The sequence below is a fragment of the Chironomus tepperi genome, unplaced genomic scaffold (genome assembly GCF_022539635.2).
Source record: "Chironomus tepperi strain 1889 unplaced genomic scaffold, CSIRO-AGI_Ctep_v1 contig_467, whole genome shotgun sequence".
Lineage (NCBI taxonomy): Eukaryota > Metazoa > Arthropoda > Insecta > Diptera > Chironomidae > Chironomus > Chironomus tepperi.
In genome coordinates this window covers 1,394,819-1,407,497 of record NW_027226589.1, presented here as the reverse complement: position 1 = coordinate 1,407,497, position 12,679 = coordinate 1,394,819, and the positions used below count along the sequence as shown (strand labels likewise).

General features: G+C 31.2%; 1 protein-coding gene across 1 annotated transcript in view; it reads right to left on the bottom strand.

Annotated features, from left to right (window-relative positions):
• The window catches only part of LOC139099366 (uncharacterized), a 129,655-nt gene that overhangs the window by 98,904 nt on the left and 18,072 nt on the right, over nucleotides 1–12,679 (bottom strand). The window contains exon 2 of the mRNA XM_070651803.1: nucleotides 4,501–4,786. Within this exon, the coding sequence (XP_070507904.1) occupies nucleotides 4,501–4,540 (40 nt within the window). The 5' untranslated portion in view covers nucleotides 4,541–4,786. The remainder of the gene's footprint in view (nucleotides 1–4,500; nucleotides 4,787–12,679) is intronic.

Below are 12,679 nucleotides of genomic sequence, written 5' to 3'. Positions count from 1 at the left end.
TAAAAATGCTTTTGCGGTTAGGTTTGTTAATGGAAAAATTTAGATTTGGAATAAAATTAAAAAAATTTCCCCAATAGAAAATAATTAAACTTACTAAAATGTAATTTAGCAATCTCAATGTAAAGAATATTTAATGAGCTTAGATTTGTGGATTAAAAGAAAAAAAAAACATAGCTTAAAATTGAAGTTAGAATTACTTTTTTTATATTTTGAAAGAGTGCAAGTGCTCAATCTTGCTGTGACTTTATCATCATCTTCATTCAATCTCCATATCAGTTGATCCATTGAATATCAAAAAATTACAAAAGTCCTCGTGTTATTGATCGAGGGACTTAAGCGCATTTTTGTCCTAGCGATCAGTATTAATAATTCAGTTTACTTGACTTATAAAAAGAGATTCAGTAAGATGCATGCCACTTCCCAACCCACAAAACAAGATTCAGTAGGATCCAGGTCACTTTCCGACCTAAAAACAAGATCCAGTAATGTATAAGTCACCTCGCAGACTTAAAGAAAAATTCATTCAAAAAAATCATACATATTATGAAGCAATGGTTTTCTGAAATTCAAACTTTCTAACGGTTTTGCGCAATTCAAAATTTTCCCACCAAAAGTTGTACAAGTTTGGTACTGAAAACAAAAATTCATCAATTAAAGTATTTAAACAATGTTTCAAGATTTTTGAATGGCCGTCGCTGCAATAACTTTATGGAACTGAGCTAATGGAAAAAACCAGAGCTCTCAACGATGTCTGGTTGCTGAGATCTCGCGTTCAAGCCGACCGAACAAAGTGTCTTATTAAGCTACCTTTTTGAAAACAAGTTTCAAAAATGCGCTAAAAATCGAGACATTAAATCCCGATTTAGGGTTTCTGGAAGCGGATTTGAGAAAACCGCAAAAGATTTATTATTATGCCGACTATAGCTCGGTTTCGCCCTTTGCTATTTTCAATCAAATGTGATAGAATACATAATTGTCTTCAACTTTTGTGAACATAATAACTCGATTTAACTTTTGCTTCAATGAAAAAAACCGATATAAATATTTATATTGATGATTGAACTAACTAATTATACCGCCATTTTGAAAACTTTACATGCAAAACATAACTTTTACATTTGGTTATTATCAGTGAAATAGTTTTATCGATTGAAAGCTTAAAAGCTGAGATATTTAATTTTTAAATTTCGTTCCTTTTTCATGGTCTTGCCCATCTCGATAGGAGTTATTCCGAGAGTAACAACTCAACTAAATAATTCAAACGTACATTAATAATTCCAATAAGTATACATTTATACTTTCAAAGCTCATAACTTACTTTTGTGTAATTCATAAACATCATTATGTAAATTCACACAACGAACTTCCAGTGACATTTAAATGCTAATGAACGACTCAACAATATCCCATAATAAACTCTCTTGCTCTCTCCCATTATAAATTCAATAAAACAATTTCCATTCTCATCCGTAGTAAATTTCACGACACTAATTGAAATAATAAACTATCTCATAAATGTTAATTTTATAATAAATCATTATATAACAGTTTTTTCTTTATTTATATCGATACAATGAGGACTAATATCAAAAGAAGGTATCAATAAAATATGGAAGGAAATAAGTCGTTAGCACGGAATTGATACGAAAAAAGTTTGATGAAGAAGAAAGAATTTTTGCTTTGAGTGGTGAGGGAGTTGTAATGAAAATGCATAAGTTACATTTCATTCAATTTAAATACAATCATAATATTTTAATCAGTTCCACATTCATACTTACTTAAAGCTTAATATATGTTTTTAAAAATTTAATGACGGATTTAAGTTTTTAGAACTCTTGAACCTGACTCGTTTTAAATGATTTTAAAAGAGAATAATATTAAAACTTATGAGTTTAACTATCATATTAACCATTTATATGATTATGAAGAAACAAATTTTAGTTATGGGAAATAACCTCTAATATTTGTAATCAATTTAAAAAAGCATTGAACCTGTCAACTTTTGAACAACCTGAAATTGGCTGGAAATCGTTGGGTTTAATTAAAATGGTTTATTTGATTTTTGTTTATATTTTTTGCCACTGCAATTCAGAACAAAAATCAAAAGACCATAATAAATTTTAAATTTTTAACTCAAAAACATTCAAAATACTATATGCTCCATATTTCTCATGTTTTTTGATAAAATTTTATAATTTACAATAATTTATTTTGATTTTAAATTTTTGATTACAAATTAAACGTCTTTTATTTTTATGCTTTTTATTTTTTTCGGGATTTCCCGGTCTCGGTCCCGGTATCGAGAAAGCATACTTAAAATCAACTGGTCAATGCTCTAACCTAGTTAGCGTTGAGTAAAATCGTTTTCGAATATTTTATACGAATATATTTGAATAAATATTCGATTATGCATTATTCAAAAAAATTCCGTTTTATTTGGTTTATTCAAAGAGTCTGATCGCATTTGTGAAGCATGAAACTTCATACAAAATTTGAACAAAAATATTTTTTTTTGGTTTTTTTTTGGCTAAAAATTATAAAATCTTAGTTAATTTACTCTTGAATAAATCATATTTGAATACATTCGAATATCTGCCCAACCATAAACCCAGTGGTGAACAAATTGTGTGTCGCCAACATTTTTTGATGAATAAAATGTTTCCCAAATATTTTTTTTTATTAATTTTAAATTTTACTTCTATCTAATAAATTCAAAACTGAACAAGTACAATTTTTTCAATAACTACCCCAATTTCTTACAGCATAAACGACTGAAAATGTAAAGAAAATGTTTTTCGAGAACAAAAACACAGAATACAGTGTAATGAAAAAATTCAATAAAAATTTTCTTTCCTTTTTAGAAGTTTTTCTTCTGCCGTTTTCATTTCGTTTCGCTTGCGCTGAGAGAGCTCACATAGGAAACTGTAAATACTTCCGTGACCGTTATTTGCGTCATAAATTTTTTTCTTCATAAAATTATTTTCTAAAGTTTCAAAAATCATTTTTATTCTTTTGATTTTTTTGTGGTGGCTTGGTTGACATTGTTGAGTTTTTTTTTCTTTAGTACCCTTTTCATTATATATTATAATTTCATATCCTTTTCATACTTCTAGCCATCCTTCCATAGTTTTATATCCCCTTCATAATTCCATAATTTTTGTGTCACGGATCACACAACCCAAATTGACGTGGCTAGGACAGTGAGAACACACCCAAATTCTACTACCCTTTCCCTGGGATTGAAACCGGGCAATTCAATTGGCCGATACTCTAACAATTACGCAATTGGGTAATGGGTAAAATCCCCGAAAAATATTATTCCCACGATCCAGCGGGATTAAAACCCCGAAAATCGCAAATTTTTAAATGTTCCCTGTGGGATAATATTTCCACTTAGAAATGCAGGTGGGATTTTTATCCTGCCGGGAAGATATTAATCCCACATATATTTTCAAGTGGGATTTTTATCTTCCAGGAAGATAATAATTTCATTTACATTTCCAAGTGGGATTATCATCCTCGTGGACCACGATTAAAATCTTGGTTTAACTTAAATCCGGAAATTAAAAGAGCCCATGTGGATAATAAATCCACTTGTATTTCCAAGTGGGGGTTTTTATCCTCAAAGATTATCATGGAGGTAAGAATTTTACTTAGTAATTAAACAATTTATGATTTTTTAAGTAATACCAAATCCCTAGAATTGACATTGATATCTTCTGGAGATCTTAGTCACTAAAGTTGGTAGCTAAATGTTCGCTCAATTTAATGAATATTGTAGTATTGTAGCAGGCTTAATTTCAAATTTAGTTCGTGGAAGTGACAAGGACTCTACTGAATCTTATGTTTCTGGTCGAGGAAGAGATTTGGACTCAACTCGGAAGAATTTTGCCAACAATACTATTTGATGGATAGGCAAGACAAGAAAGAAGTCACTAATTGCAGTTTTTGATGTGTAGTAGCAATTCTGGTAACTCAATTAGGTTCGGTTTTAATTTGAGCTCTCGTTCCAATTATTCAGTTAGTTATAATGCATCCAGGTCCGTTCAATAATTGCCTAATTCTTAGTTCCCGTCATTAATCTACTACACTTAAGAAGCCGAAGTATCTAAACTTCCGAAAAAACCACTAGGTCGGTGATGGGATTTGAACCCTGGAGTTCAAATTCAATACCAACTTTCGTTACCCGCACCTTGCTATGTGAGCTATCAAGGCACTTTTGCTTCTTCCTGGAAGATAAAAATCCCACTTGAAAATATATGTGGGATTAATATCTAACCGGTTGGATAAAAATCCCACCTGCATTTCTAAGTGGGAATATTATCCCGCAGGGAACATATAAAAATTTGCGATTTTCGGGTTTTTTTTATCCCGCTGGATCGTGGGAATAATATTTTTCGACGATTTTACCCATCACCCGCAATTGCTGTTCTTTCGCTGCTTTTACCCAGGCCACCAACTATACAAGAATATAAATTAAAATTCGATTAAAGTACTCACCAATAAGAATGAGAGAGACGATCGAAAAAATTTTATTCATTTCGGTCTTTAGACTTATTCAAGCGTTTCACAAATAAAATATAGCTACCGATTCACAAAATAATTTATTTTTTACTTTCTTTTCGTTGAGAATAAGTCTTGTCTACTTTACGTCTACAGTTTTCTCGATTTGTTGAATTGATAATTGGCTGAATTAATTAAATACTGATGCGATGCTGACCGCTTTGTAATCTGAACAATCAAACTTAATGACCCTTAGATGCTTTTGCTATGTCGACTGTTGTTGCTGAAATGAGAATGAGGATAATTGACGGAAGTTAATTGTATGCTTTTGCATTAATATTAGATTGTGAATGACAGGCAAGTAAATGAGTTGTTATAACTTGATGGAAGAATTAAGTTTAAAAATAATTAAAGAAGAAGGTTTGATTGCTTTGATATTCAAGAATCTGTGACTGAATTAATTTCTCGTTTAATTAAAAAAGTTTGTTTTCTATGTGCATGAGACTTGCTGTCGTCAAATTTGTTATGTTTAATCTTCTTTGTAGCTCGTTAGGCTTAATATTTTGTAATGAAAATAGGAATGAATTTTTCAGGTTGCTTTTATGTTTACAAATTTTATATTCATCCTTAAGTTATTAATCATCTTATCAAGTATTTTATCCCGAATTTATTGCTTATTACTATTATTTTAATTACTACTTAACTCTACAAAATAATTATTCATGAATCATAACCTCAAAAAATTATCACGCAATCATCTATTCATCTCCTATCCGCTCAAAACTTTTCTCATTTTCATTCACACATCCATAGTATTATATCCACACAAAAATATCATCTCAAATACGAGTATATTAATTTCAATATTGCAGCATAATCATTGAAACAATTTCAAATTGTCTAACTTTGCTTTTCTTTTCTTTCTGTTATGCTTTTCATGTCTTTTAATGTGTATTTTCAGTAATTTCGTAACAAAAGATAAGAGAAGAAGAACAAATAGCTTCTCATTACATCAAGAACCGTAATGCGTACATTGCATTGAAAGTTTATCATTTTTAATGTAAAAAGAAGCAAGACTTCTCGTTTGTTTGTTCAAGGGATAAAAATATTCGAGCTTATTAGCGCATTTTTTAAATTTTTTTCATAAACGGAGCTTATTAAGACACAATGTTCGGTCGTTCATTCGGCTGCCATTAAAAACCTTTTATCTAGACATCGTAGAGAGCTCGGAATGATTTTCAAATCAACGCATAAATACTATAATTAACAATTTTTCATTTTCATATACAAGAAAAACATGGTTTTTCATTGTTTTACAGTGTTCTTCAATGTTTTTCGATGGTTTTTTTTAACCATTATATGGTTTAAATTATGAAAATCCGTTGAATAATGAAATTCTTAAATTTCTAGTTTGGTGACTTGGAATTTACTGCATCTTGTTTTGTGGGTCTGGAAGTGACGTGGATCCTACTCGATCTTGTTTTGGGGATCTGGAAGTGACCTGGATCCTATTGGATCTTGTTTTTCTGAGTCTGGAAGTTAAATTGATCCTACTGGAGATTGTTTTTTTGGTCTGTAAACGACCTGGATCCTACTGGATCTTGTTTTGTAGATCGGAAACGGACTTATTAATCAATCATTGATCGTTGGATCAAAAAGGCGATTTTTTTTTTAATTTTAAAACTTTAATTCTAGGTTTTCTATGGAAAATTTTTGATAATAAAATATTAAAATTAAAAATTTAAGTTTTTAAATTTTAAAATTTTAGTTTTAAAATCTAAAATTTAGTTTTATGTTAAAAACTAAATTTTAGATCTTTTCATACAAATCTAAAATTAAATTTTAGAATTTTTCTAAGAGTGTACAATATATTCCAAGCGAAGCTTGGTCTGCCTGCGAGATTTTTACCCGATACACTGGTTTTTTTTTTAGTGTTAGTGTTTAGAAAAAATTCTAATTTTTGATTGTTAAAAACGATCGACTTTTTGTATGAACAAATCTATAAATCTTGGTTGCTACTAAAAAATCAAAGAAGTATTCAAAATTTCCATCCCTTGCATCCTATTTGCTTCATTTATTCTACATTATATTTTTTCTTCTAATCTTATGCCCTTTTTACCCGTTCTTTCCTTTTCTCATCCCTTCAAATATCATCCTTTAATTTCCATTCATTATTCCTTTGCCGCTCGCACAATCATCATCATCATCATCACCATCATGTTCATCATATCATGTGAATGGAGTAAAAAAAAGAGCCATAAGAGTGCAAAACGAGAACACAAAAAGAGGCAGTATTACAAAAAAAAAAAATATTCAGTGTACGGCACTTTTATCATGAATATAGATAAAACGTGATGTGAGTTTTTAATTCGGAATGAGAAAAATGAGACAAGCACCGACTTGGTTGTGTTTAAGAAAAAATTAATGTAAAAAAAGAGGAATGGAAAAATATGAAATGAGATGAAAATAGAGGTAGAAAAGTAAAAAAAAATGGCTCGTGCATATGTTAATGTCAATCATCATGACTTTTTCATGCTTTCTCGAGCGAAGATGGAACAACAGGCGTAGAAAAAATATTGTTAAAGTATTTTTGTGTTAAACTTAATTGCTTACGTTCTGGAAGAGTAAATTGAATTGAAGTTAGGATGTTTTATTTATGCTTTCCCGGAATCCCGGTACCGGAACCGAGATTTCCCGAATGAAAAGATATTCTAGAAAATTTAATATTTTTATGATTTTTTTGTCAATTAAAATGTATTTTTAAAAATTGAATGGTGGATTTACATTCATTGAATTCTTGAACCTTAATAGTTTTAATGATTCAAAATATAAAAACCATAGATCGAAGCCGCTGATAATTTAGTATACGGCGGCTAAAATGTTCGCTAAAATAAGCGAACATTTAGCCGCCCACCTTAATGACTTCGATCTCTGATAGAAACACTAAAAAATTTATCCATCTGCCGTATGTTTGTTGGGACGCTGCTGTTTTTTTCTTTCTTGCTGAGTTGTTCCAAAAAAGTCTCAAAATGTCCCGATTTTTCAAAAAGTTACAATACAAATTTAGGAAATTTTGGATAAATTTGAAAACATTTTCATTTTGAAGGTTCGGGTTCAAACCGAGGAGTGAAAATATTTTTTGATTTTTGAAAATTCAAATAAAACTTGCCAAAATTGGAAATGTGCCGATTTTTTTTGCGAAAATTCTCTGGTCACCCTATCTATGGGAATGTAAGCAACAAAAAGTAAAAATTTTTTAGCGCATTTTTAAAATTTTTAAAGTATTTTTGATTTTTTTTTCAAATAATACACTTTGTTTGGGCGTTCGTATGGCTACCATTAAAAACTTTTTAACTAGACATCCAAGAGTTTTGTTTTCTGTTTTTTTTTTTTGTAGATTGTGTTATATCCAGTTTTATTGACAATTGACTGTATACTCTAGCAAAATACCTATTTTTAAGCCTCCGTAATCAATATAAATATTTTATCAAGATAAATAAAAGTTTCTTCTCGCATATTGTGTCTGCTTGTAGATTTTATCTTCCGCAAAAACTGTCTTCCAGTAGACAAAATAATATCGATGTTTCACAACATAAATAATAATGAGTAATTAATAGGTAAAATAAAGTTACACAGTAGAGTTATTTAGCAAAAAAAAAAAAAAAATTTTTATGATGATGATGATTTGTTTATTTTACCAAAATGGTATTAGAGTTCTTGCCAGGGGAAGATTACTTGGCGTGAAACGTATACGCCAAAAATTTCACATCCGTGGCGTGAAATTTCACGACATTTCACGCCGTTTCACGCCACTTTCACGCCATTTCACGCCGTTTCACGCCATTTTCACGCCATTTCACGCCAGCGTCGTGAAATTTCACGCCAAATTTTTAAAATCGACTTTTCCAATGGTTTTTCAACTTTAAATTGGTTTTTAAGTTGATTTTTAAGTAAGAGAACCGATCTGAAATTCGGTTTTCTCAGGGGTCAGAGATCCAAGTCACTAATGAAAATTTGCATACTGTGATTAAAGCATATTTTTAACTTTTTTGTCCCAACGATTTTGTTATTTTTTATGATAGTTAATTGGAAATGACTTGAATCTTTCTGGATCTTGCTTTAATGGGAAAGTGCCTTTGAAGTTCGTAAAAGTGATTTTGACCTTAAAATTTTAGTTCGTGGAAAATCTTACTGGATCTCGGTTTTTGTTTATATAAATGACTTTGGACTTTTTGGATCTTGTTTTTAGTCACTTATACGAACTAAAATCAAGATCCAGTAGGTAAAAATCACTTCAACGAACTAAAATCAAGATCCAGCAAGGTTAAAGTCACTTCCACGAACTAAAATCAAGATTAAGGTTAAAGTTAAAATAAAGATCCAGTTCTAACTTTCCCTATCAGAGTGAGGTCAAAGTTTCCACGATTTAAAATCAAGATCCAGCAAGGTGTCACTTTAAAATTTAAGGTTAACTTTCCCTATCAAATAACAAGATCCAGTGAGGTCAAAGTCACTTCCACGAACTAAAATCAAGATCCAGCAAGGTTAAAGTCACTTTCCACGAACTAAAATCAAGATCCAGTAAAAAAGTCACTTAAACCAACTTTCCAGTAAGGTTAAAGTCACTTCCACGAACTAAAATCAAGATCCAGTAAGGTAAAAGTCACTTACACCAACTAAAATCAAGATCTAGTAAGGTTAAAGTCACTTCTAAAATCAAGAGTAAGGTTAAAGTCACTTCCAAAATAAAATCAAGATCCAGTAAGGACAAAGTCATTTCCAGAATAAACTGTGTCGTGAAATTTCACGCCGTTTCACGCCATTTCACGCCGTTTCACGCCATTTCACGCCGTCGGCGTGAAATTTCACACTAAATGGCGTATAACGCCAAGGTTCTTGCAAATGTCAAATAAATTTTTACCAGGGGGAAGATTACTTGGCAGTGTGAAATTTCACGCCGACGGCGTGAAATGGCGTGAAACGGCGTGAAATGGCGTGAAACGGCGTGAAATTTCACGACACAGTTTATTCTGGAAATGACTTTGTCCTTACTGGATCTTGATTTTATTTCGTGGAAGTGACTTTTTACTGGATCTTGATTTTAGTTCGTGGAAGTGACTTTAACCTTACTAGATCTTGATTTTAAAAAACTTTTACCTTACTGTCTTGATTTTAGTTCGTGGAAGTGACTTTAACCTTACTGGATCTTGATTTTAGTTGGTTTAAGTGACTTTTACCTTACTGGATCTTGATTTTAGTTCGTGGAAGTGACTTTAACCTTGCTGGATCTTGATTTTAGTTCGTGGAGTGACTTTGACCTCACTGGATCTTGTTATTTGATAAAAGTTACTTTTACCTTACTGGATCTTGATTTTAGTTCGTGGAAGTGACTTTAACCTTGCTGGATCTTGATTTTAAATCGTGGAAACTTTGACCTCACTGGATCTTGTTATTTGATAAAAGTTATTTTACCTTACTGATCTTTATTTTAGTTCATGGAAGTGACTTTAACCTTACTGGATCTTGATTTTAGTTCGTGGAAGTGACTTTAACCTTGCTGGATCTTGATTTTAGTTCGTTGAAGTGATTTTTACCTTACTGGATCTTGATTTTAGTAGTATAAGTGACTAAAAACAAGATCCAGTAAGTCCAAAGTCATTTATATAAACAAAAACCGAGATCCAGTAAGATCAAAGTAACTTCCAGAACTAAAATCAAGATCCTGTAAGGTCAAAATCACTTTTACGAACTAAAAAATAAGATCCAGTGCGGTCAAAGGCACTTTGCCAACATTAAAGCAAGATCCAGAAAGATTCAAGTCATTTCCAATTAACTATCATAAAAAATAACAAAATCGTTGGGACAAAAAAGTTAAAAATATGCTTTAATCACTAAAGTATGCAAATATTTAGCCGCCGACATTAGTGACTTGGATCTCTGACCCCTGAGACGTTGGCGTGAAATGGCGTGAAAATGGCGTGAAACGGCGTGAAATGGCGTGAAAGTGGCGTGAAACGGCGTGAAATGTCGTGAAATTTCACGCCACGGATGTGAAATTTTTGGCAATTTCACGCCAAGTAAATTTTTACAAAATAATTCAATAATAAAAATAAAAAATAAAAAGTGCACTGAAAAGGACAAATGTGTAATATCCGTGACCCTCGTCAAAACGCATCCGTAGCATATTACTAATTCGACCATCTGTCACAGCCATCTCTAACTAGGTAGAGCCAAAAACGTCCACGTATCATCCACCGGTGTTCTCACACTCAAGTCATTACTACTATTCAGTTCTCAGGTACCCGAGAGCCACCATGATCCCTTAATTCATAGACTTGTTTGTCACACTAAACTGCACGAGTACATCTTATGATCTGGTGCGAGTGTAGTGCCGTGAATGGGGACAGGCTCGCTGATTTTAGTAGATTTTTCTACGGCAGATTAAATCTACATGCAGATTCTGCCTTCCTGTACACTTTTTTTGTCTGCTGGAAGGCTGTCTGCGGAAGATTGAATCTATCTGCAGACACAATCTGAGAAGACACTTTTATTTATCTGCAAGAAGACAACTTTCTTCTGCAAATAAAATCTTTTGAAAGACAAGTTCTGTGGAAAAATCTGCTATTTGTCTTCGGCATACATTTTGCATTACAACTCTGCTTTAAATACAATCCACGAAATACTTGTTGACCATTTTATTTAAAAATTCTCAACAAAAATCAATTAAGATTCCATTTAATGTTTCATCAATCTTCCAAACCCTCATAACTACCATTTAAATCCTTTTACATTTCATGTCTGAATTCCATATTCCCAAACATTTCCAATCTCATCTTATATCTTCATCCTTATGGTTGTGAGTATTCGTTGCAGGCGCACACGTCCAGATATGTATATTATTGTATTTGTTCATAAATATTCATCCATACACGCGTAGGTAGGGTTTCTGGAAGCGGTTTTGAAAGAAAAAACCGCGGTTATAGAACTTTGTATGGAAAAAATTCCTTTAAATTCACAAAATGTAATTTTTTGAAGATAATTTTTCAAAAATTAATTTAAATTTTCTATTAACTTGAAAAACTGGAATAAAATCTTGCAAACTGGTAAGAACAACTTTATTTTAAAAAGTTTTTACAATAAATAATATTTTAGACTATTTTATCAACTAAATCTAAATAAAATGGAGGAAATTAGAAAGATTTAATATTTTTATGCACAAAACTTCAAATTTTTTTTAAAACAAAACCAGTTTTAGTCGACTAACTTCGACTTCGTCCTCTGGAAATAAGAAATGGATTATAAGAGTGAAATGATCTGTTTGGAAAGATTATTAGTGTGTTTTGTTTTGAAAATTTTTCAAAATTTTAGTATGTGTGAGAAAAATATGAATGTTATGAATGCATAACCCTAACAATGAAGAATGTTTAAACACTCAAAAATAGTTCGTTTCCTTAAAAAGTATTATTAAAGGTTCGAGTTGTCTGGTTCTTCGAAAATTAACACTCTAAAGTACCAAACATTATTTTCTAAAAGTGTCCCGATATTTTGTGAAAATCATCTGGTCACACTACATTTATAGCCTCAAAATGTTTCCCCCAAAAAATCAATATATAATGAGAAAAGTAATCATATCGAACGAGAAAGATTCATGCGTGTGATATGATGATAAAATTAAAGACATATAACAGATCTGAAATAGAACAATGAAGCAGAAATTAATTATAAAGATTGAATCAGCATCGGAACTAAACGAAAGAAAATGAAGTGAAATGGGAGATGAGGAGAGTATTAAGGTAATTATCGTATTATTTTAGAGATAACAAATGATTTCTAATGTGAGCTTGACGAAAATTAGATAAAAAATCTACTTACATTATTTTTCTTGGAACTGAAGATGAGTGAATCTTTACATTGAGAATGATTATGATTAGTCATTGTAAAACCAAAGGTTAAGTTTGAATGAATGATTTTGAATATTAATTAAAATTTACGCGTGTTTGATCAAAAAATTCACAGTGAGTAGGCTTTTGATTTATACTTGGGTAAAAAAAGGTGAAGTTTTTTTGTGTGGATCTTAAAAATTTCCAAAAAGGGAGGTATTTTTAACCTCAAAGTTAGTTTATGCTTTCATGTATTCGTATTAGGGGTGTCGATTATTTGGGTGTTCAGGATTTGT